The sequence below is a fragment of the Lissotriton helveticus genome, chromosome 3_1, assembly GCF_964261635.1.
Source record: "Lissotriton helveticus chromosome 3_1, aLisHel1.1, whole genome shotgun sequence".
In the NCBI taxonomy this organism is placed as follows: Eukaryota; Metazoa; Chordata; class Amphibia; order Caudata; family Salamandridae; genus Lissotriton; species Lissotriton helveticus.
In genome coordinates this window covers 294,205,159-294,227,883 of record NC_136061.1, presented here as the reverse complement: position 1 = coordinate 294,227,883, position 22,725 = coordinate 294,205,159, and the positions used below count along the sequence as shown (strand labels likewise).

Genomic DNA, 22,725 nt, shown 5'->3' with positions numbered 1-22,725 from the left:
GAACCGAAAGTTTACTCATCAAGGACAAACTGATATGCAATGCATGAATGTTAATATCTCCCTATCCTTGGGATCCTGGAACATATTTAAAATGAGAACGGTATAACTTTAAAAAATTAATTATATGCAGCATTTTCTGAGTTTCTTATTTCATTAAGTGTAATTGGACAACATTTATTTCAATTAAGAACTGAAAGACTGTGAAACAATAATATGGGCTCTGTAAGTGTCCTAGTAGCTACATTGTCTCAGATTTTTACTTTTCTGCTCTATGGAGCTAGGATGTTTCACCAGATCTTTTCCCTTTGTAGGAACAATTTTCTCTTAAAAAATTATTTCTGAAGTAGTATTTCCTTCCCTTGACATCTAGTCCTAAAACATCTGCTTCTTATTTCAGACCTTTTTGTAAAGTTAGGTATTTTTTTTTCCCAAGGAGAGTTTCCACTTTGCTTTTTCTTTATGACATCGCTCTTTGGCATATGATCTTCTTATGCCCAATTGAGAATCAATTTTGAATGGTCACTAAATGACTGACGAATACTGGACCCACGTGGGGAGGCCCCTATTGGGCAGACCAGTCTGGGACGTGCTTTAATTCTCCAACACTGTGGGCCAGGGGGGTAGCTTATGTTTCTGAACGTATACAGCAGTTAATGAAGACCTGGGACATGCTCTAAAATGAATGGACCCAGACTTCACACCAGTGGTGGAGGGTTCCCAGGATGCTAAATGGCGACACTGTAGGAAAGTGGCTCTAGATATACTGGACCAAAGTAAGGTACTGTGTGTGTATAAAGTCACCAGTCCCCAGAGGTTTGGCAGAGGCTAAAGTTAGATATAACCTTACTCTCCAAAGTGGTAGCTTGGTCGAGCATTAAGGCAGTATGAGAGCACAGTGTAAAGCATTTGTTGTACACACTCAGCAAATGGTCACACACTCAAGAACTGAACTCTAGGTCATTTGTTTTGTATCAAAAGATATAGTTGTTTTATTTTAGAACCAACAAGGTATCCAAATATGCTTTCTCAAGATGAGTTACTTTAGTTAAATACTTTTCAAATAGGCAATAGACTTTTTGAATGCAATAGTTAGTCTGTTGCAATAGGCAATACAATTTCAAACAATGCAACATTGAGCTCAATTGAAATTTTCAGTTGAATGCAATTAATTACTTTGTAGATTACTTTTCTAACCACCGGACTGGATCCTAGATTCAGTCCCGGGACATGAGCTGTAAACAGTTAAGTAAAAGCGTTTTGGTTACAGTAGTGATTTTTAAGGAATATTATTGTATTTTAAAAGTTGACACTTAGAAATGTTTTCAGTTGAAATTACCAATATTCTCCTATGGAAGGAAATTCAAATTGCAGGTAAAGTAGGTTCTCGTTACTTTTGTAATCCAGTACTGGACTCATAGGTTCAGCACTGGGACCTCTATCTAAAACAGGTAAGTAATTACGTTTTGGTAGTTGGTTCGATTTTTAAAGAATATTTGTAGTTTGCAAAAATCGACAGAAGAAATTTCACAGAAAAACAGTCAATGGTTTCCTATGGAAGAAAATTCAATTTACAGGTAAAGTATGTTCACGTTACTTTTGTAATCAAGTACTGCACCCCTAGGTTCAGCACTGGGACCTCTATCTAAAACAGGTAAGTAATTACGTTTTGGTAGTTGGTACGATTTTTAAAGAATATTTGTAGTTTGCAAAAATCGACACTTAGAGGAATTTCTCAGGAAAACAGTCCATGGTTTCCTATAGAAGAAAATTCAGGTTACTGGTAAGTACGTTTAAATTACTTTTCAGGGGTTGTGCTGGGCTAAAAGATGCAGCACTGAGGTCTCTCCTGATAGCAGGTGAGTAAATCGGAATTCGTTGTTCGGCTGATTTTAGGTGAATATTTTAAAGTTCCAAAACTCCACACTTAGAAGAATTGGAAACTGTTATATGCTAAGAGGACTTTTCTAATCTCTCCTCTCCCCCAAAGAAAAAGCAAATCTTTTGAAACCTGTATTGGAGGGTTTGGTTTAGATGAGAAAATTGCTTAGATATTTTCAACTTGTTCATGAGGCACTTTCACTGGAGAATAAGGAGGAACGTACCAGCTCTGTGACACCTTTTGAGAAGTTATCCACATTTTAGGAGTCTGAGACCTCTGGTTAAAGGTAATAATAAAGTTAGAATATAACGTCTCACAAACTGAAGCACATGTACCCACACACAGAGCGCAGATGCTAAAGAGTATGTGACATGGAGGGGGAAGCATTGTATGTATGGTGGACCTGTTGGGAATTGAAAATCTACTTGGAAGAGGTTGTACGCCATATTAAAGATAAGATTCCTGATATCTAGTCCTTGGTGACTGTCTTGAAAATGTGACCAGATTCTTTCGGATGCCTGGCACTTAAACTCCTATGTTATGAGCTGCCAAACCAGGGATGGAGCTTAAATGGAAAAGACCAGACCTCCCAATACTCTCAGTTGATTGAGACAGTTATGGTCAATCTTAGAGATGGAATTGCTGACACATGATTTGAGAAATTATACAGTTTTAATCCTATTTGGATAACCTTTCAATGACGATCTACAACATAATACCTAAGATTTGGCTTGACCCTGAGCTCTCAGGAGGCTGACTATATATTATGAACTGTTATGAGCCTCAATGTACCCCAATATAGGCCTAGGTAGTTGCACAACCTTTGACCTACATTTGTACTACCTTGCTGTACATGATGGCTCAGGTGCTGACCTTTTACCCAGTTAGGTGCTGAATAAATGTTGTGTGGTTTTCTTCGAAAACTAGCCTCATTTATTATGCATGAGAATTCATAGTATCACAGCAGGATGACCACCTTCTGCATAATAACTCTGTACAAAACTCACCACTATCGTCCTCCTTGGCCGACAGACCCACAGTACCATGCCACATCTGGTTAGAAGAACCCCAGAGGGTACATTTTGGGTATATAAGTGTCGCATCTTCACTGGGCAAACCCGAGGCTAAGCTTCCACGATGACACGAGGTGATTAAGTCCCTGCACGCAGACACTTATGCACGTAGTGGTCTGACATCCCTCGTGGGTGTCCAACTCGAGACCTAGATGTGGTCCTTTGTTCTCTCCCATTGTGTAATGGGGTTGGCTCCTTCCTAGGGGGATGCCCGGCTATACACCTGCATACATGCTAGGTACACTTAGGTACATTCGTTAGGGTTTGCATCTTAGGAGTACTCCTAATCACTGCCATGTATGTATATGCCTGCATATATTCATTGTTTTAGCACCATGGTAGGAATCCTACCTTTTATTTACTCAGTTGGTGCTTATAACCGTATACATCTGTTTCTGACTAATGGTTGTTGCAGCACACATATTCTATACTAGAATGATGCTGGATCAATAAATGCTTATTGAAAATGTCCTCACTGTTTATTCTGTATTGCTCTTTGAGACCAAATGAGCAAAAAGTACTGTATTGTTTCCACAATCCCTGAGAGTAAAGGGTTGTCATGTTCGATAGTTGCCAGAACCTACTTGCTCCTTGGTAAGGTTGTGAGGCTTATAGTGGCACTGTGAGCTAGCTGGTCTACAGACTAACATATCCTCTGGGGGTGTCTGGAATAAGTCTGGACACCAATCCCTTAGTTTATGTTGTCTAAACCCACAGATCCTATATAGATTTGTAGAAACTACACAACAGAACCAAACACGGTCACACAGGTTTTTTTTTAAAACAAATTTTATTCATCAAATGACAAATGTAGAGCAGGGCACTGTACCCCAGCGACCTCTGCACAATCAATACAAAGCATCATGACTTTGACTTTTCAAAAGGAAAATGAGGATACAGCAATACATGTGAAAAAAAGCCTGTTAGAAACCCCCCTCCCCAACTTCGCTCCTCCCCCTGTAGTCGCACCAACACCCTTCTAGACCCAGCTAGAACATGGCTCCACTCCACACCTCCCATGGTCACACAGGTTTGAGGGTGTGTTGGACCATATGTCATAGAAGCATGGCAGTATGGTATGTGTGGGTGATTTAATATTGCTTATTGTAAATGGGGTTCCACTTAGGTGTGGGGGGAGGATATAGGGGGGATTTTCAGCTTCACAACGCGGGACTGCTGTTAGTTGTTGTTAAGAAAAAGGTTAACTATAAACAACTTAAATTGTCATGGAAAACTAATAAAATGCCGTAAAAAGACTGAGTTGACCGTTTTTAGATATTCTTACTAAGTTGCATAAATTTGATTATGAAACAAAAGTCCAGCGATACAATGAAGGAGGTTTAAGCTTAGCGGTGGAACCATTCTGAGGGCTAATTTGGACATTCAATGATTTGCAAGAAACATTTTGAGACACAGTACCTACATAGCAAGAGGACGAACAGTGGTATTTCTCATCCTGAGAATTTGGTGATCCCCCTCCTAGTGACTGTTCAGGGTGTGTTCTTTGTGAAGGGCACCCAGTCTGCTAATTACTTTTTCTGCATTAGGGAAGAAGTTTAATTCTGCCTTCCATTTTTCAGGATCTGGGAACCAGGAGCAGGTGCATGAATTCAGAGGAGAAGGGGCCATCTTTCACACCTTAGGCACATTTTTGGGTCTGGTTTTTATCAGTTTGCCTGTGATACTATCTAAAACAGTAGTTTGTAACCTGGGATCTTTGGATCCCTGGGGACGCGACACCTACTTAGGGAGTCCGCAACCATTTAAATAATGTTCAGTGTATGTGATGGACGTTGAAATTGAAAGCTAACATTTATTTGAAAATAATAATTGTCCCCCGTGTTTTTCCATTCTTTTTTGTTTTAGATATCTTTATTAATTTTGGTAACATAAACAAAAAATTCGGCATATGACATGTAGGGAAACAAAAGGATTAGTTTGCATGGCAATGAATCTGGGAATCTTAGACAATTACAATAAAACAACACCTGGGTTGGGATGCGCATCAAGGGGACACTAATTCTTGACGGGGGCTGTCGGTGCGACACATATATCTCCCCTGTAGGCGTTCCATTTGGCCCACACAAGAGACCATTTTTTTGGGCAGCCTCTTGCTACATAAACTGTTTTCTCCCTGAACATGCACCAATCAAGATTTCTTTTGTCGGGATATTTTCCCCTTCCCATTGCTGAGCTATATCTCTCTTGGCAACAATAGCTCCCCGGGTGGCCCACAGTTTCTACGCCCCTGTCAAGTCAGTGGGCTCCCAAACATTAAGCTAACGCCTCTGGATGGATATCTTTGTGTAGGACGTCCCTCATGACCGCGTGTATCCCCCTCCAATACCTCTGAATCTGTTCACACTCCCAAAGAATATGCATAAAGGTGCCCACACTGTCATCTACAAGCGTTCCCTTCCCATGCAGACCAGCTGAGGCCCGGGGACATAAGGCCCTCACGGGGGGAGGCCACCGCTTCTCGCCACTCTTCATCGTCAAGCACTAAGCCATCCCTCCCCCAAGACTTATGCAGCTTATCAAGGGGATCCGGTGTGTTATTGATCAGCTTTTTGTAAGTTAGTGATATGGCCTTCTGTGGAAGCAACCCTTCCAATAACCTGTCTTCTAGTGGGGAGGGCTCGAGGAGGGGGGAACCCTTCTTTAAAGTTGTGACCAGTGCGTGGCGGACCTGCAGGTAGTGGAAAAACTCTGAGTTTGTGAGCTCGAACTGCTGTTGTAGCTTGCCAAAACTAAACATGTCACCCTGCACCCAGAGGTCACCTATCCGAGAGGTAGCGATGAGGTCCCACTTGTCAAAACCCTTAGAGGAATGTGAGCTACTGAGCTGCTCCAAATCCCATAAGGGGGTCGCCAGCATCAGTCTACGGTCCCAACCTAGACTTCTGTTTACCATATGCCAAATATGGACAGAGTGCCTGGTGGGTCCAGTGAAGGGGAGTTTCCTGGGATTCGCATATAGGGCTCTGTTGTATATCCCATCCGGCAGCAGCCGGGTCACTCGGTTTACGGAATGTACCTTGATTAATGGCGGCAAGGTGGGCTGCCCAAAAACATTTCTTTATGTCCAGGAGACTTATACCACCATCGTAGCAGTTGAGAACTAATTTGTTGTGCTATTCTAGGTCTTCCATCCCATAACAACTCCCTCTGTAAGCCTTCGATTTCTTTAAAATACCTTGCGGGGACTGGGGCGGGATAGTTTTGTAGGGCATAGAGGAAGCGGGGTAGGGACATCATCTTAAAAAGGGCAGCTTGGGTGAGCAGCGAGAGAGGGAGCGCCCTCCAGTAAGCAACATCACGCCGCAGGCGTTGTAAGGGCGGGAGCAGAGTATTCTCGTAGCGGAGCTTGGGGTCGCTGGTGACAAAGACCCCTAGGTAACGAAACCCATCCTTCACCACTTGTATTGGACAATCTCTGGGGAGAGCCGGAGCATCACCACCCAGCGTGTAGACGAGAGATTTATTCGAATTGATAGAGTAGCTAGAAAATCTGCAGAATGATGTGAAGATGTCTAAAGCACATCTGAGAGACATCTTAGGGGAGGAGAATATCATCCGCATAAAGCAAAATGTGATCCTCCCACTCCGCTGACCACCGCAGACCGCGTATGACAGGGTCATGCCGGATCCAGGCCGCGGGAGGCTCCAATGAACGGGCGAAGAGGAAGGGCACAACTGGTTGTTCCATTCTTAAAGGCAAACTTATAATGGTGCGGTGTTACTGCACCTTTCCGTTTGGAATTGTTGGGTACATTATTACCATGTAGGTAGTCTGGAGACTATGGCCAAAGTTGGATACTTCTTTTGCATCTTTATGATGGCTGGAATTAGACTCATCCTGGACTTGGCACTCAAATGGAATGCCCTACAATACAAGCAGTCGAACTTGGGTTATTTTTGGACTCCATGTACACTTCGACACTTTCTAGTCCTATCACTCTTGTGACCTGAGACCTTTTGCTCTGGTTAATTTTCTGAAGGTTGGCTACTGTTGTAACCCCCTCAATGTGATGCGCTCTTCTTCCTTCTTGCTGACAATTAATAAACCTTTGCGGATGGGCAGAATGCAAGTATTATCTATACATTTAGGTTGCATATATGCTTTTCGATGCTCAGGGCAAATTATTTCCCAGCTAGAGTGATGTAGGAAACCGGCACCCAGTAAAGATTTTTGTGGGTGAATTGTGCACTTACCTGCATGTTCTGCGTTTGGTCAAAGCGTACCTCTTCTTAATAACCTAAATGATTGATATTTGTTTTGTGTTTTATTCCAGGGTCCACACATTGCCTCTGTGACGCTAGCTGCTTACGAATGTAACTCTGTTAATTTCCCGGAACCTCCCTACCCAGATGAAATCATATGCCCGCCGACTGAAGGGACGGAAGGGGCCATCACTCTCTGGACCATCATCTCGAAGGTTCGACTGGAAGCCTGTATGTGGGTAAGGCAAAGTTTGTTCTTCCAGGAGTGCACATCCACATTAAGATACAATATTGTCTGCTGTAGCACCTTAAGTTTCCTTGTCAAGAGTTCATTTTTAGGCCCTTAAGACGATTTAGCCAAATCTAGGAAGCACGTTGAATGTTTTCATGTTTTCCAAAGTGTTCGTTGCATCAAACTTGTGAGGTACAGGTACACATTAACAATTGCAGGTCCGGTTCTACGATTTGTATGGCCCTGGGCAGAGCAGGAGCAAGCAAGGCCCCTTTAAGATCTAACAGCCCAGGAAGTGACATCACAGGAAGTGACATCAATGGATCATTAAATTTCTGGCATTGTTGAAGCAGCTTGCAAAAAGCAACATGCCTAGTATAGATATCACTAAAATGGCTTAAAATATCAATAATAATCCTACTAAAATAAGTACATACATGTTAAAGCTGTATTAAGTAGAAATACTCTATATTAATCAAACTAGGTGAAAAGGCTGGATCTAGGTCACTTCAAAACTGATATGATTCAATAATTATTTCCAGACTAGTGCATGATTAAAATTCCAATAATGATTTCCCCTGAGCTTTACAGCAGCACTTCAAGTAACTCCCCAGCCCCCTGTTACTCCAGTCAAGTTCAGATAAACCATTTGCGTTATAGCAGACATAAGTGATTAACACAAAAGGTTACATGCTAGATTTGGTGAGACCTGCAAGAGCCGCATCTAACAATGCACAAATTGCAAAAGATAAGGAGACGGCACAAATGTCATCTATATTCGGCATATAATCTATTATATTAGCAGCAGAATGACCACAGGCTGAACTACACTTACACACTAAGTGCCTAAATACAGCTAGTAATTTCAAACTCCATTTTTAAGAAGTACAAATAGGTGACATAAGTTACAGAAGAGATGGCTAAAAAAGGACAACCGTTTGTGGCCAGGATAAATGACTACCAAAAGCTATACTGGGAGCCAATCGCCACAGAGACAAGTTGTATATTAAAGCAACAAAACAAAAGGGCTTACAACTGTAGACTATGTGCAGTTTACATCTATGTGGAAAAGAAATGTAGCAGTGTGATATAGGTAGGATGGAAGGGTGGTACATAACTTACAAAATAAAGTTAAATTAATCCCAGAGATTAACTGTTTAACCCCTTGACCTCAGCGTATATTCCGCTATGGTGATGGAGAATTAATGAGTGGGCGTGTTTTGGATGGCCCGCGGCCATCCTCCGCACACGCCCACTGTGACGTTGGACGGCCGGGGCCGGCCGACTTGCGCAACGGGTTAAACATTTTAAATCACATGTCCCTAAAACCTCAGAAGAGATCTGCCAAATTGCAAGGGAACCTGAAACATGCTGTTCAACTTATCTTTAGCCCAAGAATAATAACAAAACTGCACCTGCTCTCAAATAAATCCATTGGATCTTGGTTCAAGTGATAATTGAATTCAAGATGCTTTTAAGACCATTTCCATCATCCATAAGTCACGCCCCATGCAACCGAACCAAACACCTTTGGTCTTCCGCCTCAATTGCAACATCTGCCTGCCTGAACCTACTGGCTGCCTAGTCATATAGGCTCAATGATTGGCAGGTCACTCCATGTACATTTATGTACTCTACGGAATACCCCCCTTCACTTTTTAGCAGCCCCCCTGCCCCAGAGCCACCTTTTCCTGTACACTCCCATTTCCTCTCCTCACATCCCACAGGAGGCAAATTCTAACTGTGCTCCTGAAAAACAGCAGCAAATTCTCCAGGCCTCGATGTCAGGTTTTCAGGTTTTTAAAGTCTTTATTTCGATTCATAAAAAAATCATAAAAGACAAATAATAACAGACATTGCTTAATTAAAAAATACATATTCTTTAGGTTCATAAAACTAGTATTAAATAACATAGAAGACAAACCTGAAGGAAAATTACTGAAATTAAAATACAACAGTAGAAACGGGAGAATTTACAAATAAATTCAAAATTCAAAACAATGTTTGGTGACATAAACAGAGATGAACAGTCTGGTTTTGTGGTGCCAAAAAGGTCGTAAGGGAGCATTTACATGGTCAATAAGCTGTACAAACATCTGATCAGACGCGAGAAAAAGTAAATCGCAGCAGTCACAATGGTTATGCTAGGGTTTCGACCTTATTATCCAGGCCCACCCCAGGAATTTAGCCAAACACACTGCAATAACTTCTGAGGTGTTAGTTATTAATACATAGATGGCCTCATCAGATTTTCTTATAGGCAGGCGCTGGAACAGTGGCTTTAACCATTTGGCTCTTGGTGCCAAATATCTTGGGCATGCAAACAGAAAATGTCCTACGGTTTCCTTGTGGCCAGGGCACCATCTGCAATGGTCCGTAGTACTCGTTGTCCAACTTTTCGTAAATGTATTCAATGGCAAAGCATCCACCCGAAACTGATGGTAGAGTTTCCTGTCCAGTGTTTTGGAAATTAAATCCCAGTAATATTCACGGGATGAATCCAACTTAAAGGACAGGAACCTACCCGTGAGATTGGTGGAGCTTGAAGCATTTACTCTAGTCTGACGAATCGTGGCCCAATACAGTTCTTTAAAAGCAGGTTTAGATGGAAAAGTGCTAGTAGTGGGTGATGTCCAAAGCTGCTCTAGCCCCATGTCCGTCAGAGTAGATTTTACCATTTTAAACCATTTAATTTTTCCTGAGCCCCCAAGTGACCTAACTTCAGCTACCTCATTAGCAAATAAGGTAAGTTCCGGGGTTGTCCATAAACGCCTCCAGAAAGCAACCAGTCTAAATCTGGCCATCTCATTGATCGGCGGACAACCCATGTCCAGGCAGAGAGGAATAGAAGGGGACGACGGTGGCAAGCCCACCAGGTTACGCAAGAATTTGCATTGTATTTTAAACAAACCCGTAAGGTCCATGTAACCCCACAGATCTGCACCATATAAAATTGCTGGATTGATTTTGGCGTCATAGATCTTAAGTGCCGGAGAAACCCGCTTGGTGATGGATCTTTTTTGTTCGCTTAGTAGACAGCCGGTGAGGCGGGCAAGCTTCAGGTGTTGTGCACCGACTTGAGCTTTCCATCTCAGGCGGCTGTCCAAAGTGACCCCCAGATATATCATGTTCTCCACTTGATCCAGTTTAACACCACCCATACTAACTGTGCACCGGACAGGGCGGTTCTTTGTTAGCACCATGAGCTTGGTTTTCCCGACGTTCACCTTGAGGTCGCTGATGGCACAGAACTCCTCAAAGCGGTCCAACGCCCGCTGTAGACCGCAGCGTGTTCGGGAGAGGAGAAGGGTGTCATCAGCGAAGATGAGCATCGGGAACCGCTGTCCTGCTAGCATCGGGGCGTCCGTCGGGGTGTCCTTAAAAAATTTGACCACTTGGTCAATAAACAATAAAAAAAAAGGGTTGGTGCAAGAACACACCCCTGACGGACACCTCGGGTTACTGGAAAGTGTTCCGTCACCTGACCCTGGCCTCCCCATCTCACCCTCGCGAAATTGTCCTCATGCAATTTAATTATTAGGACCAGTAACTCCTCGGGCATTCCCAAGCTCCTCAAAACTCCCCACAGTTTGTCCCTCGGGACTAGATCGAACGCGGACTTCAGATCAATGAACGCTGCGTAGATGGTGCCACCGCCAAGCTGAACCACCTTCCAGTAGATCAGACAAAATCTGAACACCTGGTCGATGGTGCTTGTTCCTGATCTGAAGCCCGCCTGCATTGGAGATAGTATGTCCTCTAGTTCGATCCATCCTTGGACCCTACCCAAGATCATACGTGCAATGAGTTTTTGTGTTGTGTCGATGAGGCTAATCGGGCGGTAGTTACCAGGAATGGACCTACTGCCCTTTTTGTAGATAGGTAATATCTCAGCCCCCTTCCATGATTTGGGTATGCTTGCACCAGCAGCTATAGAATTGGCCACCTTAGTGAGGTAGGGCGTCCACAAAGCGGGGTTAGTTTTGAACAGGTCGGCTGGTATAAGATCCATGCCCGGTGCTTTCCCTCGCATAGTAAGACTTATAGCCAGCTCGACCTCTTTTTCCGAGAAAGTAATGATCTCAGTTTGCATGGGTGGCTGTGGTACCATCCCCCGGAAGCCGGGGGGGTTGGGGTTCTCGGCACAAAACTGGGTCGAATAAAATGTTACCCATTCCGCAGGGGACACATGGTTTACAGGGATGCGTGCATCCGGGTCCTTCCCCCACTTAACTATTTCCCAGAACTTGATGGGGTTATTTGATGTAGAAGCCTCCAATAAATCCGTCCAATACTTATCCTCCCATTCCCGTTTGGCTTCCCACTGCGTTTTCCTATAATTTGCTCTAGCCTCCTTCACTGAAACCATAATCCGAGACTTAACTGCTCTAATAAGTTGGGTTTGAGCTTCCCTACATTTATTGTTATACCATTTCTTGGGACAGATCGGTATATTACGGTTTGCCTGAGGCCGTGGTTGTGAGAGCATGAACTTGAGGTCGGCAAAGCAACGGTCATGGAGTTTTATAATATTGTTGGCCTTTTCGGAATTATCCCTCAGCTGATCATATGCCAACATCTCACTATATGTGTTGCTAATCTTTGCGTTGACCTTATCCCTCAATGTAACATCCTCCACAATTTTGGACCATTTTAGTCTCTTCCTATCATTGGTTAGGAAGGCGTCCCCAGTCTGCGAGATACCAGGGTTCTCAGATCTCACTAGACCCGGTATCTTTAATTTTAGGGACAGGGGGTTGTGGTCACTTTCTGGGCGGGGAAGTACTGCCATATCCACCAGCAGGGGCCAGTCTCCTAGTTTTAACAGGATATAATCGATACAGCTTTTTCTTAGCCCGTTATCGAATGTAACGTTCGCTTCCTGGTCTGATTTTGCACGGCCATTAACAGCCCGAAGACCCCTATTGAGACAAAGAGCCGTCCAATTCACCGCTGCCTCAGTGGTAATTACTGGTTTGATGGGCATCAGGTCAGGAATACCCCATACTGCATCTTCCGCGGAGCCCCAACTGTCCCCTGAGTCCGGTAATGGCTCGAAGGTACAGTTTAGGTCTCCAGCTAGGAGAGTGGCATAATCGCTATCTAGGTCTGCTAGAATGGTATCCAATGTTTCCATCAGGGGAGGTGGGCGGCCGCCTGGCAATCCTCGGGCGTATATATTAATCAGATCCCGACAACCAGTCCTACTTAGCTTAATGATAAGGAGGTCAGGGTCTTGTACCGTGATTTCTGTGAAATAAAATCCCAGGGATTGTTTCACCCAAATCAGTAAGCCCCCTGAGGCTCTCCCTTTGGCACTTCTAATTGCAGGTTTAAAGAAGTTTATATATCCCTGCCTAAATGTTGGTTCGGTTGCCCAGGTTTCCTGGAGTAGGATAACATCATATTTATCCATAAACTCCAGCCAATCGTCAGAATGGATACGACTTTTAACCCCCGCAACATTCCAGGACACAAGGGTGAGTAATTCTGAGGCGTGGACCACAGAGGGTACCGCCGAGTCCAGGACTAATGAAGTGCCCTGACTGATCACAGTGTCCCACACATTTTTGGTGCGTCCATTGGTGCTCTGATTTTCCCCTGTCTTCAGAGAGACTTCTATTTCCCTTAAAGGTGACGTGGGAATTCTTGCTGTTATTGAGGCCCCCATTCGCTCTTCCTCAAGAGTTACAGACTGCAAGGGCTTATCGCTCGGCCTAACTGCCGGAGACCCAGGATTTACTATGGGTTCAGTTATGCAAGACCGAGATTGGAGTCAATCATTGGCCTCAAGATCAGATAATGGGCCAAATTGATTGAAAAGAAATGGGAAGTGCGAGGGTTGGGGAGTCCTCATAGTGGGATGGTTCCTGATGGTAGGATGACCATGTCTGAATCCCGTTAAGATACCACTCTGCCTATGTGGATAGAAGTATGTTAGGTTAAGAGTCTGAACATCCCCCTGTCTGGCAAACCTTGCTTTTCTACTGATCATTTCTACCACCCAGGGGTCCTTAAATGAGATTAAAATACAGTCACCCTCCAGATCTTTTATACCATGGCCCACCCAGTCCACCCTTCTCACAAACAGAATTTCAGTTGGCGAAGAGGGGGGTAACGGTCGGTTTTTGTTTAACCAATAGGTCACCTTATTGCGCAGGTCGCCGAAAGTCTCCCTCTTGCCAGGTGGAAGGGGGGCTACACCGGTCAAAACTATTGTATATAGTGCAGCCTCAATAGGGAGGTCGGCCCGCGGATTGGTATGCCTGCGATGTTTTTCTACCAGAGGTTTTATGGTGTTACGGTGATGGTTAGCTAAAGGCCCCCGGGGGGGAGGCCGAGAAGTATTCAAACTAGATTGAGCCAGGGAGGGTGGTTTAATTGGGTGAAGTCTAGCAGGGTTTAGGCTATCCGATTTGGCCGTTGGCTTCATCTTATGAGTAGATTGAGATGAGGCCTCAGGTGTATTGTTTGATGTAATCTTAGGATCTCCTCCCCTCGTTGGTCTGTTAGTTACTACCCCAGGGGGTTTATTATTAAGAGAGGTGGAAGTATTTGTTGGCTTAGGGGCTGGGTGTATTGGTTTAGCCCCCCCTTGACTCGAGCCGGTGAGAGATAGTAGTAAAGCTGAGTTCGTATTTACTACTGCCTCAAGAGTGTCTATTTTTAAAGTCATCAACCTGGTCCGCTCTAGAACAGGTAGTAAGAGATTTTTCATCAGGGCCTCAATTTTAACCAACAGTGATTCATCACTGTTTTGACAGGTGGGACATGGGTCAGAGGATCCTAAAGAAGTAAGGGAAGGGCATAGAACATTGGGAAATGTGCTGGGACATTGCTTATCACTAAGATTACCCATAGCTGCTGATGTCGGATTGCCGTCGGGATTACCAGTGGTATCTTTTACTTTAAGTTTAGGCATTTTGCATTCTCTCCCTCCCATATGGCTCGTATCGTGCTTTCTCTTCCTTGTTACCATATCAATGCCTACCAAATCCATATGTGTCGCTCTAGTGAACACTGTTTTTGGAGAGTTGGAAGGTGAGTGGGGGGTTACTGAAGTATAATCTGACTCAAAGCTAACCTGGGATGCAGTTTCTCTACTTGCCTCAAGATCATCCAGGTGATGTTCAACATGGACTGGTGTATGTACAGGAGAATCAACCCCCTCACTATCCATATGCACTAAGGCCTCGGTGGTAACTGAGTGGATACAGTTAAAGGCTGCATGAGCTTGTGCCACAGGGCTAGGGATCGTGGCCAGCCTACCCAATGAAGAGCGTTTTCCACTAACTAAGTCAAGTGAAAGACGCTTTTCTACCATGGCAATTTCTTTTTCAAGTATTCCTGTGGCACGAGTAATAAAAGCGTCCAATGGCCCCGAAACCACACCTTTGGGAGTTTGGACTTGGACTATGCGTGTTTTGCCTGAACGTAATGACATATTTTCTAAGATGCACAAGTAAAGAAGATGGCAACTAGACACACTATTTACACAGGATAATTATACCAACATGTGAGTCCTCGCGGGCAATAAAATGTTTCTAGAGTCCAGGCACTCGGGGTTTTATAATAGGTGGATAGAGGTTAACTGTTCCGCCTACCTTGGGTGTGGCACAAAACCAATATAGGGGTTATGGGCCGGGGCCGTCCTCTGCCGTCCTCGAACGGCCTCAAACGGCCCGCTCTTAGCCCGGTCTTTGCTCCGGGCTGCGTCCCGCGCTGCGGGAGAAGTAATCCCAATTATACTGACGTTGAGGGCGGTGGGCGGGCCGACAGGGAGAGCGGACCGGAAGTAGTAGACGGTCTAGCAGGGACTCCTGGGTAATGGAGTCCCTGACGCTCGCAGCCCTGCAGCCCTCAGCCAAAGATGAAAATACTTCTCCCGGTAAAATCCAATTCAGCTGCCCCTCACTGCCTCCAGCGATGCGGCACCCGCGGAGCGGGTGCGGCGAGGTCCGGCGTTGGGATTCAGAGTATCTGGTAAGCGCGTCCTGGCAATGCGCAACAGCAAGTTTTAAAATGTCCCACTGGTGGAGTTGCAGCTGGGGGTTTAAAAAGCCCTCAGGTGCGCGGTGGGCCGGCCGACAGGGAGAGCGGACCGGAAGTAGTAGACGGTCTAGCAGGGACTCCTGGGTAATGGAGTCCCTGACGCTCGCAGCCCTGCAGCCCTCAGCCAAAGATAAAAATACTTCTCCCGGTAAAATCCAATTCAGCTGCCCCATACTGCCTCCAGCGATGCGGCACCCGCGGAGCGGGTGCGGCGAGGTCCGGCGTCGGGATTCAGAGTATCTGGTAAGCGCGTCCTGGCAATGCGCAACAGCAAGTTTTAAAATGTCCCACTGGTGGAGTTGCAGCTGGGGGTTTAAAAAGCCCTCAGGTGGGCGGTGGGCCGGCCGACAGGGAGAGCGGACCGGAAGTAGTAGACGGTCTAGCAGGGACTCCTGGGTAATGGAGTCCCTGACGCTCGCAGCCCTGCAGCCCTCAGCCAAAGATGAAAATACTTCTCCCAGTAAAATCCAATTCAGCTGCCCCTCACTGCCTCCAGCGATGCGGCACCCGCGGAGCGGGTTCGGCGAGGTCCGGCGTCGGGATTCAGAGTATCTGGTAAGCGCGTCCTGGCAATGCGCAACAGCAAGTTTTAAAATGTCCCCGATGTCAGTATGTGAGGTTTGGAAGTATTTGTTGTGTGAGGTGGCACACATCATATTGTGCTTGCTCAGGCAGACCGATTATCTTTCTGCACATGACAATGAGCCAGCTAGCTTTGTGAGCGAAGCCACACATGCCACCGCTAAGGCTGCAGCAGACTTTTGTAATTGTGCACAAGGAACCAAGTTTATCTACTACTCTGTCATCACTTTACAGGACACTTTGCACACACACATATCAGAAGACTTTTGTTGGGTATTGGGCGACTATTGGTCACAGAACATATTTTTGGGTGTTTCATTTCAGAACCACTTCCCTAAATCAGTCCCTTTTAAAAGACATTGCGAGGCTGACTAGATAAGGGGCTTATTAGGTAAGATCATTATGACATACTGTATATGAGTTACAATACCTTTAATGCCTCCTGGAATAAGCTTTGACTGCTTGCAATCGCCACCTTTGGAGAGACAAGTTTGTAAGAACCAGCCTCTCTTATATCCATGCCTCTTATCCGTGCACCACTCTTCACCTCTCATCTCTCCCCCATCCCCTAACTTTTTCACTTTTTCTTCCCCTTTTAGATCCACCTCTCCATTTCCATCCTCCCAAAGCCTCTTATCTTTTCTTATTGTTTCTGCCCTCTTACACCCCATCGCTCTTTCTTTGCTCTACTCTTCTTCTTCTCTCTTCCCTACAAGTTTATCTTGGGTATTCTGCTCCTTTACATCCATTTCTCTCTTAGCTTTGTCCCTTCTTTTTCTTTTTCTGGTTCTGTTATGCTTATATCTGCTTTTTTCCTCCATGCTCAATACTTCACCTAATCGCTCCCCCTGGCTCTTGACTTTCTCATTGATTCTGTCCTTCTTCATCCATTTCTCATCATTCCCTCTCTCCTCTGCCTGAGTTCTCCTGCCGGTTCTGCTTTCTTATATCTCCCATCCATGTCCTGCCCATCACCACTCATCTCAATTCTACTACCTTTTTTTGCTGGTCTGTTCCCTTTACATTCACCTCTCCCTTTTTATACCTCCCCACCTTACCTTGTTTCAACTTCTTACTTCCACGGCTCCCTTTCATGCTCTACACAACACCTCATCTCTTCCCCGGTCTCTTACCTTTCTCACTGTTTCTACCCCTTTTGCATCCATCTCTCACCTCCCTGCTGTACTCGGCAACGCACTCTACGCAGGAATCCCGGCCAAACACCTACGACAACTACAACGCATCCAATACGCCTCTGCCCGTCTGATCCTCAACGTCCTCCCGTCTGATCCTCAACGTCCCCCGCCGCATCCTCATCACCCCCCACCTGAGAGACCTACACTGGCTCCCCGTCGACAAGAGGATCACCTTCAAACTCCTCACCCACGGACACAAAGCACTCCACAACGCCGGACCAGCCTACCTGAACAGCAGACTCCGCTTCCACTCCCCCACATGCTACCTCCGCTCCGCCAGCCTCGCCCTCACCGCTGTCCCCTGCATCCAACGAACGACTTCGGCAGCAGATCCTACTCCTACCTCGCCGCCAAGACCTGGAACACCCTCCCTACCCACCTACGGCAGACCCAAGACCTGATCGCCTTCAGAAGAATCCTCAAGACCTGGCTCTTAGCGCAATTGCAGCACCCCCCCCCCCCCCCCCTCCCCTCAGCGCCTTGAGACCCTCACGGGTAGGTAGCGCGCGTTATAAATATTCTAATTTGATTGATTGATTGTACTCTTCACTTCTCATATCTCCCCAGCCTCCAATTGTCTTTTCCTGCATCTACCCCTCTAACATCTACCTCTGCCCTCCCTCTCTTCTTATGCCCCTTATCTGCTGTTTGTGGTCCTCTTATATTCACCTTTTGCCATTCCCTCTCCCCACCACTTAATTTATCCTGATGGTTCTGCCTCTTTTATTATCTACCTTTTCTATCCATGCACTACTTTTCACCCATCATCTTTCCCTCTAGCCTCCATTTTTTTGTGCTGGTTCACCCCCTTACCACCAATCTCTTCATTTTCCCTCTTTACCCCAGAACTCCTTGCTGGATCAGTCCCTGTCCCTCTTACATACACAACTCTCCTTCGTGTTCTACTTGTCATGTTTTGTCTTTTTCCTGCCTCTTTCCTCCTCTTGATGCTTCTGCTCCACGGTTTCACAGGGGGCGTTGTGGCCTAGTGGCTAGGGAAGCACTCATAGTTCTCCAGTATTAGGGGTGTCTTTCATAGATTCACATGCCTGAATCATTCCCCGTCGTCGGAGTAGGAGTCTCACGGTATATAAAAAAGCAATAAAATGCCATAAATATATAGCAGATAACAGAAATACCAAACCAGGAAGTAAGTAGCCCCAGCTACAGTAGAAAAAACTTCCACACTCGTGACTATCTAAGTCATTATGTGTTAGTCCAAACTGCAGCCAATCAGGCGACAGCACCCACCAGAATGTTCTCCCCAGAGGCTCAGGCTCTCAGATTTTCTACCGCACGTTGTGTGAAGGGAGTCTCCCTGAGCTCTGCTCAGTTTTTTCTTCTATATCACTAATTTCTTCAACTTTCACAGATGTCTTCATCTAAATCCCTGTTTAGAGCCTGTGACTCTTGTGGGAAGCCAAGACTTTTCAAAGAGGACCCCCACAAGAAATGTTTGTATTGTCTTTATCCTGATCATGAGGTGAAGGAGTGCAAGATCTGCCGGACTTTCCCCTCCAAGACCATCAAGGATAGAGAAGGGCGCCTTCTATTGTGGCTCAATAGACTAAAGAACAAGGATGACCCTGTCTCTGAGGTAGGAAGTTGTGGTTCCGGCTCTTCATTTCTTTCAACTAAGAGGAAGGCTGAAACTGATGTTTCATCTCTGAGGGCGAAGGTGGTTAAGAAGTCTAAATCTTCTCAGGATGCTCCTGGGCCTAGTTCTTCAAGTAAAGTTATCCCACTTTCCAAAGGGGATTCTACGCCCTCTAAGAAGTCTGGGACTAAGACAGTGCCTAAGAAATCTTCTAAATCTGTGCCTCCTCAGTTGCCATTATTGACAATTTCAACGTCAAGGAAGGACTGTGTTTCTTCTCATGTGGCCACTTCTACCACCTGCACTATGACTTTCTCCTCACCGAAGCCTACACTTGTCATGTCTTCAGCTTCTTCGCCTACACTGGTTCATGTCCAGATTAGGCCTATCTCGTCGTCGCCAGTTGCCCCGACGACGATGGCCAAGGTACCGTCGTCGATTTTGTCATCTTCATCTTTGAGATCCCCGTCGACGATAAAATTGGCACCGTCGACGAGAACATCGACGTCGACGGCCCTCCCGTCGACGGTAAAATCCTCGTCGACGACGAAGACTCCGTCGACGATGCCCCCGTCGACGACGACGGCGAAGCCCCCGTCGACGGCGACGGCGAAGCCACCGTCGACGACTTCGACGACGAAGCCACCGTCGACGGCCTCGACGACGAAGCCACCGTCGACGGCCTCGACGACGACACCACCGTCGACGACCTCGTCGACGAAGAGATCCTCGTCGACGGCAAAGCACTCGTCGACGAAGCTACTGTCTACGACCCCGTCGACGACGATTCCGTCGACGAGGCAGCACTGTCAGCAGTATACAGACGTGCCGTTGACGCCGCCGCTTTCAAGCTGCACTACTTTGCAGGTTTGGTCTGCGCAGACAGCAGGGATTCCATTGCCATCTCCTGCGACTACAGCTACTTTATTAAAAAAGAGAGCTACTGTGGAATCTATTTCTACTACCATTGTGGTGCCTGACAAGCTTTTAGATTCAGATGAGGAAGAATCCTATGAAGACGAAAATTTTGGGGCAGCTAGAAGTCCATCCGAACTCCATATTAAAGTTCAGGAAGATGTTGAGGATAACATGGAGGACGTTCAGCCTGCTCCGCGTGCTGACAGACCTGACACTGATAGGCAATTGCCTGAAGATTTATTCCGCAATTTGCAGTACATGCTCAGTGACTATTATAGACGTTTCACACCTTCTGAGTCTGGTGACTCAGTGATGTCTACACCTTTGCCGCAGGGAAGGCCTTCCCTCTCTCCGCGGACACGACCAAGGGCTTCTAATGCGTTGGAGGACAGTCGCTCAACGTTGCCTACGTCACCAGTTTCATCTCCTCAGCCAAGGGAAGAGGAGCTCTCGGAACAGGAAGATCAGGAAGAAGGAGAGCTGAATGAAGCCTCTGAATCGTCGGAGTATGAGGATTACAATGCGAACACACCCTCTCCGGCGGAGCCTACTACTTCTGAGTCACCACCCGTGGACGTTGCCTCATTTCACAAGATCATGGATAGAGCAACTAGGAGGTTTCTGATAACCATGGAAGCTAAACAAGAAGACTGCTTTTTGTATGATTTTAAATCTACCCCTCATAAGCAGAGTTGGACCATTCCAATTATAGATTTCATCTGGAAGGAGGGTCTTAAGATCATGGCCAAGCCGAATTCCTTACCAGCAGTGCTCCCTAGAGTAGATAAAAAATATAGGGCGCCTACTACTTCTCCAGCATGCCTTGTCGGGCAAGCTAAAGCCGATTCTGTGGTGGCACAGGCAGCGCAGAAGAGATCTTCCAACCCTACGTCTCAGGTCTCTGTTCCTCCAGACAAGGATGGGAGACGCCTTGATTCCATTGGCAAGAAGGTTTCTACCATTGCAGCCACGACCATCCGGGCCGCAAACTCCCTCGCCATTTTAGGGAGATACGATAGACAGATGTGGTCGGACATCTCACCGTACATGGACAAGCTCCCCGAGCCTGATCGCGCTGAGGCCAAGAAAATCCTTTAGGAAGGAGAGTGTGTCTCCTCGGAGATGATTGACGCTGCTGTGGACGTTGCTGCCACTGCCTTTCGACAGCTTGCGGGTGCAGCTGTTCTTAGACGGCAAGGGTGGTTACGAGCAACCTCCTTTAGGCAGGAGGTTCAAAACAGAATCATTGACATGCCTTTTGATGGAGAGTCACTATTCGGCAAACATGTTGATGAGGCCCTGGAGGCAATAAAGAAAGACACTGAAACAGCACGTTCACTGGGTACCCTTCAATACCGGAAATCTTCCTTTCGTGGCACAAGAGGAAGGGGGAATTTCAATAATAGAGGAGGATACGCCCAACAACGCTCTTATTCCTCCACCCAGGGAAACCAAAGATTTCAGCCTTACCGGCAACAAACCTATGGACAAAAGAGAGGAAATTACTCTCAACCTCGAGGAAAATCTAATTATCGAGGAAGAGACAACAAGAAATGAGGCACGCATCCTGCCACCACTTTGTGCCAACCCGAACCAAATTGGAGGACAAATATCCCAACACTACTTAAATTGGTCCGAAATTACTACAGACAAATGGGTCCTGGATGTAGTAGCCAGAGGACACATTTTAGAATTCGTAAAAATCCCCCCAAATTGCCCCCCAAAAGGACCCGATCCAGCGCACCTCAAGGAGCTATTCGTCCAGATCAACACCATGATCCGGAAAGGGGCAATCGAAAGAGTGCCTCATCATCAGAGGGGACGAGGCTTCTACTCAAGATTTTTCCTTGTTCGCAAGAAGTCAGGAGAGTGGCGCCCCATCCTCGACTTGCGAGCATTGAACAAGTTTCTGAAGAAACTCACATTCAGGATGCTAACACTTCAGGAAATCCTCCAATTTCTTTCGGCGGGAGAGTTTTTGGCAACACTCGACCTTCAAGATGCATACTTCCACGTACCGATTTTCCCACGGCATCGGAAGTTTCTCAGGTTCAGAGTGGCTGGCAGGGACTTCCAGTTCAAGGTCCTCCCATTTGGCCTGCGTTCAGCCCCCAGAGTGTTTACGAAGATGCTGGCCCCAGTAGCGGCCCATCTTCGGTTGCAATCGATTCAAATTTATCCATACCTGGACGACTGCCTTATCAAGGCCAGTTCTTTCGACACGGCTCAAGATCACGTTCAAAAAACTTTGTCTCTGATGCAGAACCTAGGTTTCTCAATCAACTTCGAGAAGTCTCGTCTCACACCTACAACGAGAAAGGACTTCTTAGGAGCGACACTGGACACCAACCTTGCCCAAGTATTCATTTCAGAAGAAAGACAAGTCAAGATTCAACGACTCGCGACGACATTGTCACTAAGAAAGTGCGTTTCAGTACGCATATTCAAGTCATTCCTCGGAATGCTTTCTTCCTGCATTCTGCTCACTCCCAACTGCCGTCTTCGGATGAGACCCTTACAGGAGGAACTCAGTCGCCAATGGATCCAAGCCACAGGATCTTTCGAGGATATCCTCCACATTACACCTCGCATGCGACAAGCGATCGCATGGTGGACCCACCGATCCAACTTACAAGTGGGATGCTCCTTCCTAGCGGAAGTTCCCAGGTTCGTAGTGACGACCGATGCATCAATGACAGGCTGGGGTGCACACCTCCAAGGCATGACGGTCAGCGGGAAGTGGAACCAGGTCCAAATGAAATGGCACATCAACCGGTTAGAGTTACACGCCATATTTTTAGCCCTGAAGTCCTTTCAAGCGACTCTGCAAGGTGCCACAGTCTTGATACGGACAGACACCACCACCTGCATGTATTATCTAAACAAACAGGGCGGGACCAGATCAGTCCGACTATCTCAACAAGCACAAGAAATATGGAGTTGGGCCTTGACTCACGATATTCATCTGTCAG

The 22,725-nt window shown here is 46.2% G+C and overlaps 1 protein-coding gene across 7 annotated transcripts in view; it reads left to right on the top strand.

The window, feature by feature from the left end:
• Positions 1-22,725, top strand: part of VMP1 (vacuole membrane protein 1) — a 917,545-nt gene that overhangs the window by 356,870 nt on the left and 537,950 nt on the right. For all 7 annotated transcript variants that reach the window (XM_078679830.1, XM_078679834.1, XM_078679832.1 and 4 more), the window contains one exon: positions 7,248-7,415. In XM_078679830.1, the coding sequence (XP_078535956.1) occupies positions 7,248-7,415 (168 nt within the window). The remainder of the gene's footprint in view (positions 1-7,247; positions 7,416-22,725) is intronic.